Source organism: Apodemus sylvaticus, chromosome 16, assembly GCF_947179515.1.
Source record: "Apodemus sylvaticus chromosome 16, mApoSyl1.1, whole genome shotgun sequence".
NCBI classification, from domain to species: Eukaryota; Metazoa; Chordata; class Mammalia; order Rodentia; family Muridae; genus Apodemus; species Apodemus sylvaticus.
In genome coordinates, this window is record NC_067487.1 from 15,580,016 (window position 1) to 15,596,691 (window position 16,676).

The 16,676-nt window shown below is 48.6% G+C and overlaps 1 protein-coding gene across 1 annotated transcript in view; it reads right to left on the reverse strand.

Moving 5' to 3' along the window:
* Ankh (ANKH inorganic pyrophosphate transport regulator) overlaps nt 1-16,676 on the reverse strand; it is a 123,736-nt gene that overhangs the window by 23,985 nt on the left and 83,075 nt on the right. Inside the window, exons 4-7 of the mRNA XM_052159803.1 lie at nt 13,167-13,250; nt 6,586-6,756; nt 4,389-4,523; nt 2,056-2,148 (exon numbers count right to left, since the gene is read on the reverse strand). Of these exons, the coding sequence (XP_052015763.1) occupies nt 2,056-2,148; nt 4,389-4,523; nt 6,586-6,756; nt 13,167-13,250 (483 nt within the window). The remainder of the gene's footprint in view (nt 1-2,055; nt 2,149-4,388; nt 4,524-6,585; nt 6,757-13,166; nt 13,251-16,676) is intronic.

A 16,676-nucleotide genomic window follows, 5' to 3' on the forward strand; every position in this document is an offset into this window, starting at 1 on the left:
AAACGTGGATTGCAACTGCTTGCAACTGCTCACTGGAATGTGTGGTAACAATGGGTGAGGTTTCAGAAGGATCCCAAGTAACTCTAGCGTCTGGCCAGAGGTAGGCTCGTTAAAAAAAAAATCATAGCTTGTAACCTGTGATTAAGAGTAAGACAATGTTTGTATTGGGTGTTCTTGCTGAAGACATACAGGGCGGTATTGTTAAGCTTTATTATTATAAGGTAGCCAAAACCAACTTCAGATGGGACAGTCCCAGCCAACAGCTCGCCCATTTCAGTACCTGCTCTTGTCCCTAAGTTGTATTAAATGATCTTACCTACCAAAGGGGGAACAGAAATTTAGCAAAGACTGACACATGCATTGGTTTTCTAGGATTCACTACACGCATGTTCCTTAAAATGAAAGCAGTGTGCCTATCTACAGATTGCACTAACTCCCTAACAGAAGGTCCACCTCTTAAAGCAACTTGGATCTTCATAGTCTCAGGGGTCTGCGTGAATCCAGCAAAAACACTATGCAGGAGAAGCTCTCCATGCGTGTGCTGCATCCAGATGTGTGTGCTGCATCTGGATGTGTGTAACGGGAGGTGGGTGGGCAGACGGCTGATGAGGGAAGGCCTCAGCAGCACAGCCCTGCATAAGATCACTCACTAGCCCATCTCATGTTAGGACACCCGCAGGGGCCCTGCACGTGAGAGGAGAGGCAGGCTTTATGGTGAGTCTGTGTACCTAAGAAAGGAAGGGGAAGGCAGAATAGCAGGAGTCTGCACAGTGGGAAAGAATGCTGTCATGGGAGGTGAGAACAGACTGTGTGTGTGTGTGTGTGTGTGTGTGTGTGTGTGTGTGTGCGCATGCATACGTGTGCCTGCATGCATGTGTGGGTTGTGTGGGCTGATGGTGGTCTCTATCTAGACTTGTGGATATCCTGGATTTAGGCTGTGGTGTGGGATGGAAGCAGTCAGGTACCTTTCTAGGAAGCTGTATTCTACAAGTCTGGCCTTTGAAAAGGAGGCCTTTCCAAAGCAGGCAGTGTGAGCTCTAGCCTAGCCTTGTTTGCATGACTTCACAGTTCTTTCGTGCCCACAGGAAGTTGGAGCAAGGGCTAAGGGACGATGAGAGAGCAGGTTGGTGACAGTTAAGTACCAGAGCCCAGCTAGCTGCCCAAGAGAAAATAGAGGTAGAGAAGGCTCTGAGCGACTGCTAGGAAAAATCAAGGCAGAACTTGGTATGAGTGCCAGGCTAGTCACCCCTCTTCCCCTTTCCTTTTAGAACATTATATGCCATTGTATAGAAATCATAGGCCTTGCTAGCTCTTCCATTCAATAAGAGAGATGTAATTAGATAGACATTAATTAGATGACAAGCAGGACAGTCCCCACAAGCCAACGATGACATCAGAAGGGTTAAATGCCTCCCTTGGAGGGACCATCAATCACAAGAGGACGGAGCTGCTGGCCACTGAAAGGTTCTGGCTAAACTGGAGAGTGGAGGGTGGAGCTGGAGAGATAGCTCCTGGAACCCACATCTGTAACTCCAACCCCAATGGATCTGATGTCCTCTGGCCTCTGAGGGCACCTGCTTGTATCTGGTGCACATAGACTCACAACACATACATGTACATAAATAAATATTCCTTAAGAGAACCCCAAACAAGAGACAAGTCTTGCTACACAGACACTGTGCATATCTCTCTGCCACAGAAAGACAGCCATGTGACTCAGGAGGTCAAGCCCCTGCCTCACACGTGCACAACTTGGCCATCTAGTACAGCACCCACAAGGTATAACAGACCAGACCATAATAAGCCACAGGAACAAAGTCCAAGAAGCTTCATTTGGGGGATTATTTACTTTCCCTGTTGAAAATACTCACTAAGAGGAATAATGCAACCACAGGAAGATCAATTTGGGAAACCATTACCGAATCTGCAGCCAAGAGAAGCCTCACTCTCCTCATTCTCAGAGGTAAACGCCCAGGGTTTCTCCTTGGAGACCCCTGTCTATCAAGTGGCAGCATTAGGACGTGTGTTTCTGACACCATGCCACAGAGGTCTCACCTTGTCAAAAGCAGGGTAGACAGCACGGATTTCTGTCAACCAGCCATATGGCATGTGACCCACGGGGTAGGTAGCTGTCAGAATGGCCACTGCCTGTAAGGGAAAAAGAGACAGCGTCAATGTGGGCACCAACAGGAAGTTCTCCAGGACCTGCCTGGGCACGTGACAAGTCTAGAGGCACATCCGTCCATGGAGTCACACGACGGTCCAACGCAGAGTAGAGAGGACACCGGGGAGATGATATTTCACACAACTCTGACAAAGAACAGGCCAGAGCCTCTGCTGAAAAAGCCAAGGTTTCAATCCAGCCTCCTCAGACCCCAGAATCTTGGCTCTTTCCATAGGGCCTAACCAAGTTCCCATGTCACTCACAATCTTACGTGGTGTTTTGCATGTGTGTTTAGTATGCATGTGTGTTCACATGTATGGGTGCATGTGTTGCATGTATGTGCATAAGCCATATGTATCTTCCTCAATTGCCTTCTGCTTTACATACTGAGGGAAGGCCTCTCCCTCAAACTCACTAATTTGGCTCATTGAGCTAGCTGACTTGTTCCCGAATCTCTGCCTCCCGAGCACTGGGATTACAGATGGAAGATGGTGATATGGTCTCTGGTCTACACTGAGCTATCCCCTCAAGCCCTACATGAGTTCCAAAACAACACTAGGAGCAGAGTGTTAGGTCTGCTCCCTCCTCCACCTCCACGCTCTCCCTCAGCACGGCACACTTGCTTGTCAGTGACTTTGTATGACTGTCTTTCCAACACAACACATTTTAGGCCACTTGGTTCTAGAGCTCCTCCTCAACATTTTTATTCTGTGAAATCAATAAATATTTCATGCAGGGAAGGCCACTGACAGGTTTCCATGCAAAGGGTTTTCTTTTCCTGCATGAATGAAAAGGAGAAATAAACAATCAAAGCCCGGCATCCACGGCTAACCTCTGGCAGTTGGGGCTTTAACTCCGTGGAGGTGGAAGTCAGGCTTCATTGGTTTTAGCGGACAGAGCAACTGTGCCCAGCACACAAGGACAGCTATGTGGGGAAACTTGGCGTGGTGTGGTATGGCGTAACATGAAAGAGCATCATGGTTAGGCAGGCCTAGATCCAAACCTCCCCTTTGCTCCTATGTGAGATGGGAACTTAGACCCCATCTCCATTTCTCTGCAGAAATGGCACTGGTAATATTAACCACACAGGGCTGATGGGAAATGACTAAAATACGCACAAATGCCTGAGGCGTAAGCATGCAGCACAGACCCATCAGCTCTGATCCCATGTGCTGAGCTTCTATAGCATAGCCAGTAACTGGGAAGAGCCTAACACACAATCTGTCCTCTTTGGGTTTATTTATGGGAAAATGGAATTCTAGCACATGATCAATGCGGGCTCCATACATTTTACTTGGAAAGTCAGTATGTGACTGACGAAGCTGCTGTACTATAGCAGCCACCCAAGATGACATCTGTGACTCAGATACCAAAGTCCAGGAACAAAAAGGGGCCAGAGAAAGCATTCTGCTTTTGATTTATTATGGGCACCCTCTCCTGGCCAACAGGAGCTCTTCCTAGGACATGGAAACTGGCAGGATCTCTGGGCTGAGGAGCTGCTGACAGTGCAGTCAAGGCCAGGTGTAAACAGGAGGCCTTAATGAGAAGCCACCAGCCTTCCTAAAGGGTCAGAGGTGCCAGCAACGGAATTAATTCTCCAGAAGGCAATGGGGGTGGAAACCAATGAGGTCACTCCGTTTGATCCCCACTCGCGAGGAGGAATGGATGAGTCAACCCATCCGTTGGAATGGCAGCCAGTTTCCAGGCCCACTCTGGAGCTGTGAATGAGGACACACAGGAGACCCTCATCCTCAGGAGGGCTGATTGTCAACGAGCCCATAGGTGGCACGGCCCAGGGGCAGAGCAGGTGAGGCTAGGTTGGGTCACTGTGGAAGCTCTGGGCACTGCCAGAGTTCCTACAGGCATGTCCCAGCATCCTTTGCGGCAACAGCAAAGAAGCTGTATGCTCACACCATGAAGAGCTGGATGGGCCATGGGAAGGAGTCGGAGGGCTAGAACATTCTCACCATCCCAGCCTCTAGCAGGTCCTGCCCTGTCTTTCCCTCCTAGGCCTCAGCTCCTTACATGTTAAATGAGAAGGATGAAGACATTGTCTTCCACAGTCATAGAAATGGAAAATTTCAGAAGTCACCCAATCATGGCTTCCTTTGTCATTGCGTCATATGCTTTAGAGTCACCTGAGCTCTGGCTGTGAGCTGGAAAGGAGTACATATAATTTCTCCCCCGCCCCCATGTGTGCCCACGTGCTCACACAGTTCCCTACCTCTGTCGCAGCAGAGCTGCCACCAAGGTCCCGGGACACAAAGAGGTTGACGATGGGCCGACTGATTCGCTGCGTGGCCAGAATCAGAGCCAGAGGCCACCAGAAGCTAAGCATCTTTCTTATGGTCGCGTCGCCCTGTGTTGGGAAACAGAGGTCAAAGCTCGTTAGGTCCCAGAAGTAGAGCAGAAAACAGCCTAAAAATCAAAGCCTGTCCTTCGTACGCCAATCGATAGCAACTTCATTAAGCCTTACCATAACATACAGAAAAAGCCTCTGTAGACATGCCAAGTTAAATTAAAATTAAGCGTACAGTCTTATTAGAAATTAATTCAGACAGCTGGCAAGCTACTGCGAAACCAAAGCACGCAGTGGATGAAGCCTGGTGGATCCCGACCGCTGTTTTCCATATGCAGAACCAGCCTCCCTGCAAGGTGGCATCCAGCTCCAGGGCCCAGGAAAGCAGGTTTCAAATGAGTCTCTGTCTGTGTCCTCACAGTGGCTGGCTTGAAGCCATGTCAGTAGGAGGGAACTCTGAGAAATAAAGAGCTATTATAATCTACTTTGGAATCAGTCAATATATACAAATGTGTCTAATTACTGCAGAACTATTGAGCTCAGCTGCAGAGACTCCCACCTCCAAATCTCCCCAGGAACCACACACACTGCAGAAGCCCTAAGTGGAACAAAGCACACTGAAGATCTCCAGATGGCGACAGCCAAGGCGTGTGCTGTCTTTCAAGCTTGGCTCCTGTTACGAAATTTAGGTTTCATTTCTTAAGAGGGTAAGAGTTACATCATGTCATCGAATCTTCTCACGCATTTTGATTTCTTTCCCTTTGCTGGAGGCAGAAGATGGGGAGAGAGAGAATGAGAGAAAGAGAGAGAGAAGAGAGACAGACAGACAGAGACAGAGACACAGAGAGGAGAGACAGAGGAAAGAGATAGAGAGACACAAAGAGATAGAGACACAGAGATAAACAGAGACAAAGAGACACAAAGATAGAGACAGAGAGACAAAGAGAGATAAACAGAGAGATTGGTCCTATCAAGGTAACTGTGGCTGGCCAAGTGGTAGAAATAACTAGGTAGGATTTCAATGACACCTTGACCTAGAATGAGGTCCACAGTCAATGCGATTACTGCTGTGACATCATGAAAGCGTCGTATGGTTAGGCTGGGGCCCGGGTGCGGAGTGTGGTCAGGGTTAGACGTGATCCTGCCTGCCTGCCTGCCTTGGGGCTAGATGGAGAGGAATGGTGTGGAATGCAGGCAGTAGGAGAACCGAGAGCAAGCTCACAGCTGCTCATAACTTCTGACGGGAAGCTTGGGTGCGTTACTCCTAACTTGATTAACTGACTTTTAAGGCCCAAACTTCTGCAGAGAGGCTTCCTAGACCACACAACCAAAATTGGAGGCCTTTGGGTTCTTTGCAGCGCAGACACTGTTTTGGGCTTATTTAGGCCCGTACCCCCGCCTTCTGCCCCCTGCAATTGTTGCTCCTGTGCTGGTCTGACTGGCCTACGGAGTTAGAGGCCATACCTTAAGACTTCCCATCACACGATAGTACCTAAATCTCTGCCCAGTCTCTAGGACGTGCTCAATTAAGAAACTGGGACTGGTCCGTGCAGAGAATACAAATTGAGCCTGGGGCTATAATGTTAAAAACAATAAGACCTGGGCTCAAAGGTCCCATAAAGCCTAAAACTTTCTGGACCATGAAAGAAATTACCACAGAGAGTACAGGGAGGTGCGAGTACTGTGTTAGAGCTATTAGAAACTAGAGGCCATATTGTAAGATTTTCTGTCACAGTGCATGGTGCCCAAAGCTCTTGAGCTGACATGACACACTGTCTGCTCCCCGGGCCAGGAGGAAGTGGGGTGGTCACTTCTAGGATCGGTCCTGTCCTCAGAGTTCACGTTGCTCTGACTGCTTTCCCCTCAGAAAACCCCTAGCACGTGACCTTTGGACTTATCACACCGGGCTCCCAAGTCCTATTCTCTGGGTATTGGTCAGACTGAGGGTGAGCAGGTAAAGACTGCCCTGGGGGTTAGGCAGAGAGGAGTGGGGGGTTGGGAGGAACAGAACAGGGCAACAACCAACACTTGATACACACAAATCTGACAATTGCATAGTGAGTCCTGTCCTTCGTACAACGAGCATGTGTTACTATTCCAAAAAGTCAGACGGTGCACGCACCCCCAGCTCCGGGCCGCTCCTGTCGGGGATGATGTCGTGGATGTTCCGGTAGTAGCCCAGGCACAGTGTGGTGCAGCGCACCAGCGCACCCATGTACAGAGACAGGATGGGGATGAGCAGCGGTTCTCGACATTCCAGGTGGCTGTGAAGCAGAATGGCTACGAAAACAACCTGCGAGAGGGCAAACAGGGCGAGTCAGCAGAACGAAGGCACGGGGTCCTCAGGGCTCAGGCCACCCGGACCCCAGAAACTGATGCAGAGAGCTGACTCCATTCTGATCTCCTGGGACCCAGATGCAACGCCCCGGGGTTGACTGGGGGATCACAGGCATGGTTCTGTTAGATCCACCAATGAGACTCTTTTAAGACAATGGCACTTCTAGCTAAGATTACCATCATAGAAATACCTAGAAACTTTGGCCTCTTAGCGCTCTTCCCAGTGGCTGCTGGAGACTTTTTCCACACCAGAGGGAAAACCCATGGCAGTCAGTGATACACAGGGGCAGATGGGCGGGGATGTTTATAGGATAAAACGCTCTAAAATGCCGTTCCAACACCACTGGGAATGATGACGAACAACCTAAATTAAAAGGTACATAAAACACTAAGCTGGGAAAGTTATTAAAATATTAATACATATTAACTACATGTGACTGCAATGCCTGTTTGTTTATGCAGTCAGAGCCCTGGATGTCCTACACTTGGAAGGAACAGGCTTCATATTGACCACCCACAGAACTCCAAACCACAGTGGTGATATTCAGAGGTTGAAAGCGGGTTGTGCAGTTGGTAGAAGTGACCGTGGTCAGGAGAGACTGAAGTCATGATGAAGTGTAAATCTCTCTTGGATGGTTCCGTCTCGAAAGCAGAGCTTACAGTGCATTAACCTTCCCTCATCCCGAGGCTACCAGAAATGTGGCCAACCTCAACACTGGGTCCTCAGAACACAGAGGTCAGAGGTGCTACATGGATATGTGGCTATGAGCAGGCAGCTGAGAACGTGGGCGTCTTGAGCAGACACAAGCTGGGGAGGTGTTCACCGTCTCATTCACCCAGCCCCGCTCCCCTCTCTCTCTTACACACACACACACACACACACACACACACACACACACACACCTGCCTCGCTGAGAGGACATGGGAGCAGCCATGATGTCCCCAGGCTGCTATGAGTTGGGCCAAAGGCTGCTCTGAGCTAAAAGATGGGAAGACCAGCAGGAGGATGCCTTGCTAGGGCACAGTGAAGGCCAGAAGCTTGGGCATTTGGGGTGTGGACACAACGCCTGCTTGTTTTGCTAACCAGCCAGAGCTCCCTCGGATGCCCTTTTCAGTAGGATGCCCACAGCAAGCTCCACATTTTTACCATCTACATAAAGTGCACTGTAAACCCCAGTGGTGATAGGTAGCGCCTGAAACCTGGTTGTGTGGAGGAGGATGCAGAACTCAGCATGTCCTCTGACCCCTTAGCTGTCAGGACAGAAGCCTGAGGAGCAGGGCCGTGGAGATGGACCTGAACAAGAGGGAGGGATGCACCAGAGAGGAGTAAGCCTGGGGGGGTGACAAGATGGCGGCCCATGCAGCAGAAGGGTGACGGGTGGATGGGCTTGTCCAGGGGCGCTCCCATGGTCAAGAAGAAGCTGCTGGCAGCCTCCCCCTGAAACTGTAACACACTGAAGCATGCAGACTGACACCTGCCGCAGGCCTTATCTCTTCACAGCAGACCAGATCACTTACCAACTCATTATAACACTTGTGCACTCTGCATTCTAGTCCGAACCACACTTCTGCATCCTTCATGGCCTCCGAAAGTGTGTCAGATTATGTTCAGAAGGAACCTGCTGTGTTAGCAGGGAGGATGTTCCCAGGCTGGCCCTGGTACTGAGTGATATAGGGTCAGTCCCAGACTCCGTGGTGCTGACAGACACACTAACCAAACAGTGGGCCAGCAGGCACACACTGCCTGTCAGGACAGAGTCCCTGCAGTGGAGAAGCATGTCTGGGGGCATTGCCCGAGCTGAAACCTTTACACTGAGCAGAGATGTGAAGAACAGGAAGGAGGTGGAGGAACTGAGGCAGAATATTTCTTCCAGGCTAGAGAAGCCGAGGTAGCTGGACTGAGGACCAGAGAGCAAGGTGGGAAGGGGACAGTGCTGAGGCTAGAGAGGCAGCAGGGCTGGTAGGGCTCCAGCTTGTCATCAGGTACCTTGAGGACTGAGGGGTGTGAGCGGGGAGGCTGAGGTGGTCAGGATCTTAGTGATTGAGAACAGCGGGGAGCCAGGGCAGCTGGGCAGAGGTGAGCATGGAGGCGCTTACAGTTGTGGGTAGGAAGGGATGATTTTCAGTCAGTGTAAGAGGGGGCACTGTGAAAGGAAAAGACACTAAGGCCTAGGACACAGCCCTTCATGATAAAGGGAGGCGCCCCCCAGGGTGGCGCCTACATCTCTAACCAGGTGACCGCACTTGCCAATTTACTCGGCAGACTTCTTGCTATAGAAGATCTTCAGTTCAGGCTCTGGGTGTCTTTGGGGGACCTGAGTGTGATGCCACCCAGAGGCCCATGGGTAGCTTTATCTGGAGAAGGTGAGGGTATGGATAGTTAATGGGGATCACAGTCACATTGCAGACGCTATAAACTTAGGAGACAGCATGATTGCGTCTTGTTGTTCTATCGGAGGGCCTATTTGACGCAGACTTAGAGGCTAGGTGTCCTGGATAGCACAGTGCCGGCTCCAGAGGACGCTGCTCCCTACCTTGGCTGTGTTACTTTATAGCTGATGGGAATGGGGGAAGTGTGTGTGACGGGAACCTTGAGTTCATGACACCAGAAAGACTGGAATCTTACAGTTCTTCCAGGGGCAGCCATCAGTGATCTAAGGCTCCACCTCTTACAGCGACCAACCCTCCTGTGTGTGAAGGGGCGGCAGACCACATCCAGACCATCACAGGCATGAGTTAGACTCTTCACGGACAGAATGAGGCCATAGCCAGACTGTTTCTTAGAGGAGGGAGGAGTCTAAAGTGAGGAGCTGTTGAGGTGTCTATGAGACCATGGCGACTGCCTGCTGGGTCTAAAGGCACAAGGTCTTTGGGAAGGACATCTGGGGAACCCGTGCAGGGAACACACTGTAAAGGAAGGAGGAAAAAATGGAGGCAGTGAGTGGAACCCGTCCTTCCAAGAAGTGGCTACGCAGGAACAAAGCGAAAGAAAGAGGTACGTGGGGCTCCAGAAAGCTGCTTCCTGCCCTTGTGATTTCCGAGTATGCGCATGCGCCTAGACAATTGCCCAGGGGGACAAAAGGGTCACTGAAAACTAATTAATACCGCTCCTGAGAAAGCACCTGAGCTGCAGGTAGAGAGTGTGGCCTTGAAAGACACCCCCTCTCCAAATGAGGGGATGTGGAGGCGGGAAGGTTAGGTTTGCAGGACGGTGGCCACAAGAAGAGAATGTGGCCGTTTCAGTTCTCTCTCTGAAGTGGAAACCGAGGTCATTTCCTGGGAAACGTGCCCAGCTCCCCAGGGTCAGCTGAAGTCACTGAGCTCAGGTACAAAGGTCAGGCAAGGTCCCTCCACTTCACTTTGCTATAACCTGCTTACATACTGTTTCCACCAATGTATTTAGAAAGTATCTTGGTTTATGATTTTCTTTGTTATGTTACTAAAAAAACTTCTTTAAACTAGTACCACACCTGGCATGGAATTTGGGTTAACCTAAATCTGTATTCTTGGGTCATAGTGGCAGCCCATATTTAGCTTCAGAAAAAACTCTTATTCCTTTGGAGGTGAGAGTTGTGTTTTTGCATTGACAACCGCAAGGTAGATAGTTCAGAGTGCTTTGCATGTGGCCTATTTACAAATGACCAGATCAGGTTCCAAAGATGTCTTCAGGTAAACCAGGGTGGGGGGAGGACTGGGGAGGTATGGTGAGGACTGGGGGGTTGGGGGAGAACTTGGGGGTAGGGGAGGACTGGGGGTGGGGTGAGGACTGGGGGGTGGGAAGACTTAGAAATGAAAATTATATTTATTCTCCCAAACAAACTGTGGCAGGAACTCAAACAAGGTTTAAAATAACTACCTGGAACAGCCTGGGGCCAGACAGCATCTGAACTCAGCCTCCTTCCCTTCCCTAACCAGACTGTTGTTTCCAATAAGCCGGGGCCAGGATCAGGTTGAAAATGAAGGAGGAAAACGGCTGTAGGCGTGTGGCAAAGTCTTTTCCATAAGCATGCTTTTCTGTTTTCCTGTCCCTGGATACCTACTATATTTATCTGAGGCAGAGCTAAATGCCTTTTGTCTTTGCGCCTTTGAAATAATACACATCTACAAACTCTGCCGCTGTTCGAAAGGCGAGCCGTTTCTCTCACTTCAAATTAAATAACGAGTGGATAAGGCGGCTTAGTCCAGTCCTCGGAGGATGCAGAAAGCAACACTGGGACATATCTCTAATAGCTGTACAGGAAAATTAACAAGATATATCAAAGAAGGATGCTAGCTGGTTTTCAGGCACACCCACCCACCCACATATGTTAGCAAGAATTATTTTCAATTACTTTTTCCTAGTGATCTATGGAGTAAATGCAATTAATTTAGAAATTTAATTCTTGGTCTTTAGGGAGGCAAACCTAACAGTTTAACTAGATGATTTCCAAGCAGTGGCTTATAGGTGGGGTATACAGCCGAGAGGGATATGGGCACTGCCTGCCAGTAGGTGGGATGGAGAATTCTGAAGCCTGAGATGATAGTCTAACCCTCCCTCCAGAAACACGTTATTCTCAAGCCCCGCCCCACCTGCATGGTTGAGTTGTACTCATACTGATACACTGTAGAGGTTGTATCTTCTTCCCAGAAACATAAGGAGAGGAATGGAAAGACAGAGCTAGTGTCAGCCCTGAGAGCTGGCACAGTGGAGGGAAACACAGCCTTCCTCTCAGGCAATGTGGTCAGACAGTGGAACCAGCTTCCCGGTTCATTTTAAAAGGTGGGTATGCCGGCTAGTTTTATGTCAACTCAACACAAGCTAAAGTCATCAGAGAAGAGGGATCCTCAATTAAGAAAACGCCTCTATGACATCCGGGCTGTGGGAAAGCCTATAGGACATTTGCTTTGTGACTGAGGGGGAGAGCCTAGCTCATTGTGAGGAGGACTGCCCTGGGCTGGTGGTTCTGAGTTCTGTAAGAAAGCAGGCTGAGCAAGCCATGATCTACCAGCCATGGACTCTGCATCGGCTCCTGCCTCCAGGATCCTACCATGAGTTCCTGTCTTGACCTCCTTTGATGCTGGGCTAAGGTGCAGAAGAGGAAGCCAAGTTAACCCTTTCCTCCCCAGCTTGCTGAGGTCACTTGCACGGTGCGTCATCACAGAGAGAGTAGCCCTTATAAGGCAGTGAGGAAATGATGTGTAGGAGACAGAACTTCTCGGTACCCAAACAAGAATGTTTAAGGGTCACCCCAATGCTTTGCAGTTTGAGGCACGGGGATCAGTGTTCAAAGTCGGCCTAGGCTATCGAGAAAGATCCTAGAGTAAATAAAGAAACAGAAACCCAAACAAAACAACAACAAAACAACAGGGTAAGATAGGTTAGTAGATGACGTGTTTGCTGCCCAAGGGTGGTGTCGTGAGTTCAATTCCGGAGCCCAGGCCACGGTGGAAGGGAAGAGCTGACTGCACAAAGCCGCCCTGGGGTTGCCATGTGTGCCCGTACGTGTGCCCCGCCCACCATGAGAAGTAAAGTTTTAAAAAGGAAAGAGGGCTGGAAAGAAGAACAATTCCATGAGTCCCGAGTGTTCGTTCTGGAACCGCGTGACAGACTGTGTTCTTTCACCGTGGCCATGGGGACAATGACAAGGGCAAAGTAACCATATAGAACTGTCCCAAAGCATGCTTGGTGTTACTCTGCTATCAATGTGTGTGTGTGTGTGTGTGTGTGTGTGTGTGTGTGTACATGTGTGTGTACATGTGTGTGTGTGTACATGTGTGTGTGTGTGTGTGTGTGTGTGTGTGTGTGTGTACGTGTGGTGTGTGGTGAGCGTCCTTACTTGTGTATTTCACATGTGGGGGATCAGAGGCTTCTATGGACGTCTTTCTCCATCACCCTTCCATCCTGAGACAGGTTTTTCACTGAACCTGGAGCTAGCTTTTTCAGTGAGGAAGCCCCTGGGGTCCTCCTGTCCTGTCTCTACCTTCCATGCCTCTGCCCCCTCCCCGCAGTGCTAGGATTACATACAAACACGGTTACACATTTTCCCAGGGACTGGGGTTCTATACTCTGGTCCTCTCCTTGCTCGGCAGGTGTTCTCTACCCACTGAGCCATCTTGCCAGCACCCTTACTAATCACTGTCCGTTCTCACACCTCGGAAACGATGGTTCAGATCTAACAGACTTAACTTAAATCTGAAGACTCCATCCTAGCAAGACTGTACATGCTCTGGTCACATAATGTCACCTTCCCTCACTCATCAAGCAACCGCCGCGGGGATCTGTACAGGGTGTGAGCCAAATGCTGGGAAGCACCGCAGGGACACAACCTTGGTTCCGCCCAGCCAGTCACCCTGGGAAGCCGTGACAGACACAAAGACCATAGTTACCTGAGCTATGACATCAGAGATTGAGGCACATCCCACCAGGAAACTGTATTTGTGTTTTAAGAGAATGCCAGCATGAGTCCACGCCTGCCGGAAAGAACAGAATTTTCAGTGAGAGACACAGCCGGGATTGTGGTGTTTCTTGCATTATGGCTTAGCAGGTATTCCTAAAATACCCTCTGTACCTCTAAGGGTCATAGCGGTGGGTTTGCTAAGCCTTTTGCTGGTATAGGCAACTTCATCTGGTGGCTAGCTTCATGCTAGATCGGAGTGGGTGATAGCACACATTATTGGGTAGCACTCACGAGGAGCTAAGCTGACTGGTTGGGTTGGTCTCCGTGGCCGGAGGCTGAATAACAAGTGTGTAGGACACAAGGGCGCCCCTGGAGTACTCCTGATCTCCAAATGGCTTTTCCTTCCAGGTGGTGCATTAGAGCGAGGGTCCCAAGGTGGTTCTGAAAGACTGAAGTCATCCGCTCAAGAGCAGATCAAGGCTCTGTGAGTGTGTGATCTTCTGGATCTGAGCTTGGCTTTGTTGTTTGAGGGAGGATAGGGTGAAGGCCCTAGAATAGGCTCGCCCACAGCTCAGCTGGCAACAGATGCTCACAACAGGATCTGTGTAAGCGCCTCACATCTTACCTCAAGGGCCAACTGGACCGACAGACTGCTGGTTAGATTTGTCACCTTGACACAAGCTAGGGTTGATCTCAGAAGAGAGAATCTCAAATGAAGAAATACCTCTATCAGAATACTCTAAGTCTGTGGGGGGAATTTTTTGATTGATGATTGATACAGAGGGTTTGGCCCATTATATACAGTACCACTCCTAGACAGGTTGGCCTAGGTTGTATAAGAAAGCAGGCTGAACAAGCCATTGGAAATAGGTCAGTAACCAGCATTCCTCCACAGCCTCTGCTTGGTTCCTGCCTCTAGCTCAATGACAGACTATAATCAGGAGTTGTGAGATGAGATAAACCCTCTCCTCCCCAAGCTGCTCCTGGTCATAATCCTCATCACAGCAACAGAAAGCAGACTAGAGCACAGAGAAATAAGATGGTGCCTGGGCAGAACAGGACGAGCCAATCACCAGGCCGAGGATGAGATTTTGTGTAGCAGCTGCTGCCTTTACTCCCTTTCCCAGCTCCGAGATCCCAACATGTCAGCTGTTTTTTAAATGTAGTTAACTTTTATAACAGCACTTTGTAGGTTGTCTTGTTGTTTTAATGCCATCTGGGTGGAAAGTTGCATGACTTCTAAAAAGTACCTCCCCAACTGAGTTATCAGGATTGTGCTGCATGTGCAGAAGTGTGTCTAGGCAAATGAGGGAGAGATGAGTGCTTCTTATAAATGCTCATTATTACAAATCTATATCTAAGGATAGGTAGACAAAGAGAGATAGCAAGTAGATAGATATAAATAGATGATAGATAGATAGTAGATAGATAGATAGGGATGGACAATAGATGGATGGATGGATAGATGGATGGACAGATGGATGGATGGGTAGGTAGGTAACTAGACAGACAGATATGGATGGATAATGGATGGATGGATGGATGGATGGATGGACGGATGGATGGAAGGATGGATGGATGGGTAGGTAGGTAGCTAGACAGACAGACAGATATGGATAGATAATGGATGGATGGATGGATGGATGGATGGGTGGATGGATGGGTAGATAGATAACCAGAGGTCAGGACCACGGTCTAAACATAAAATTTGTACTTCTTAAGTCTCTCTATATAGTATTTAAAGTATATTTTTGTGTATGAATCATTTTCTCACGCATGAAATTGGGTGTATGATTTCCCAGATGTGGTACCATTCAGGAACTTTTGGTTTTTGAGATCTGGGTCTGGGGTTTAGGGTGAGAGATGCTTAACATGTACTGAGCTTTAAAGGTGCTGTTATGGCAAATAAAACAGCTGGCAGGGCACAGAAGGCAAGGCATCTGAGCGTCTGCCTCCTACGAAGAGTCAGGAGTTCTCAGAAGTCACTGTGTAAGTACCACTCTCTGTTTAGATCCTCACTTCCGGTTTACAGGAAGGGCGGAGTGACATTATAGGGTCAGTCTACCTAGCTCAACCTTAACTGCTTCAGCACTGAGACCTGACTCAGAAGTTCGAGGCTCCTGTGCAGTGGTATGGCGTGTGAGGACCACATAGCACCTGTGACCTGTCCTCGGATTCACCAGCATCAGCTATCGGGGCAACACAGCTGGCCAGCAGCGAGAGGAAACCTCAGGCGCAGCAGTCCACTTGTGACCTGAGCCTTCCACCACTAGTGATTTACAAGGGAGCCAATGGAAGGCTTTATTATTAGCAACTAAATGTTGTTAACTTTGTGTTGTCTCTGTATAGCTAGACCAAAATGATGGGAAATAAGCCTTATCCTCACTACCACAGACAGAGGATTCATTAACGTTCTTGGTCTCTGTGATAAGACATCTCCCATCAGGATGTCCAGGAGAAGCACACTGTGAAACCCATATGTTCACAGCCACAAGTAGCAAGTGTAGCCCCCCCCCCCCATCTCCTAGACCCCATTTCCTGGAACTGAAACCTACCATGGAAAACACATGATAACCGGATCACAATGTTCAATTGTGTTTTCTTGCTGTCTGCTATAACTTGTGGCAAATATATATACTTATCATAAGTTGATGAGAGACACTAGCTTTCAAGCCCAAGGGTCAGTTGGAACTCACCTACACTGTAGGCAAGCTACCAGAGAACCGATAAGCTCCCAGAGAAAAGAGTTTAGTGGTTCCCCAGAAAAAGTTTTTTATATATATATAGGCACATATATATGTGTGTGTATATATGTGTATGTGTGTGTATATATATATATGTGTGTGTATATATATATATATGTGTGTATGTAAATATATGTGTATATGTATATATGTGTATATATACACACACACATATATACACACACATGTATATGCGCCTATATATACATGCATACATACCTATATAGAGAGGTATACATATATATATACTATATATACACATATGTAAACATATATACCTACCCCAAGGAACTGAAAGGAGGGACTCGAAAGAATATTTGTATACTTGCACTCATAATTTTAATCTATGTAGCAAAAAGTGGAGACTACAAACAAGCAGATAGGCAAAATATATCTTATCGATACCAGGAAACATTTTTCTGCCTTACAAAGGAATGAAACCCCGGCACATTCTGTAACAGAGAGAGAACACTGACAATATCTAAAATGAAATCAGCCAAGCAGGAGAGAACGAACAATGCCTGAGTCCCCTCGTGCAGAACCTTAACACAGTCACATTCACAGAAACAGGAAGTGGACCGTGGTTTCTGGGATAGGGTGCGGAATGGGAACAGTTGTGGAATGGGAACAGCTGTGGCACACAACAGAAAAGGCCCTGGAAACTGCATAGAAACGTGAGTGCTCTTCTACTATTGACACAGACTCACTAAAGTTCTTAAAATGTTGAATTCTACGATAGACGCATTTCGCCGTTA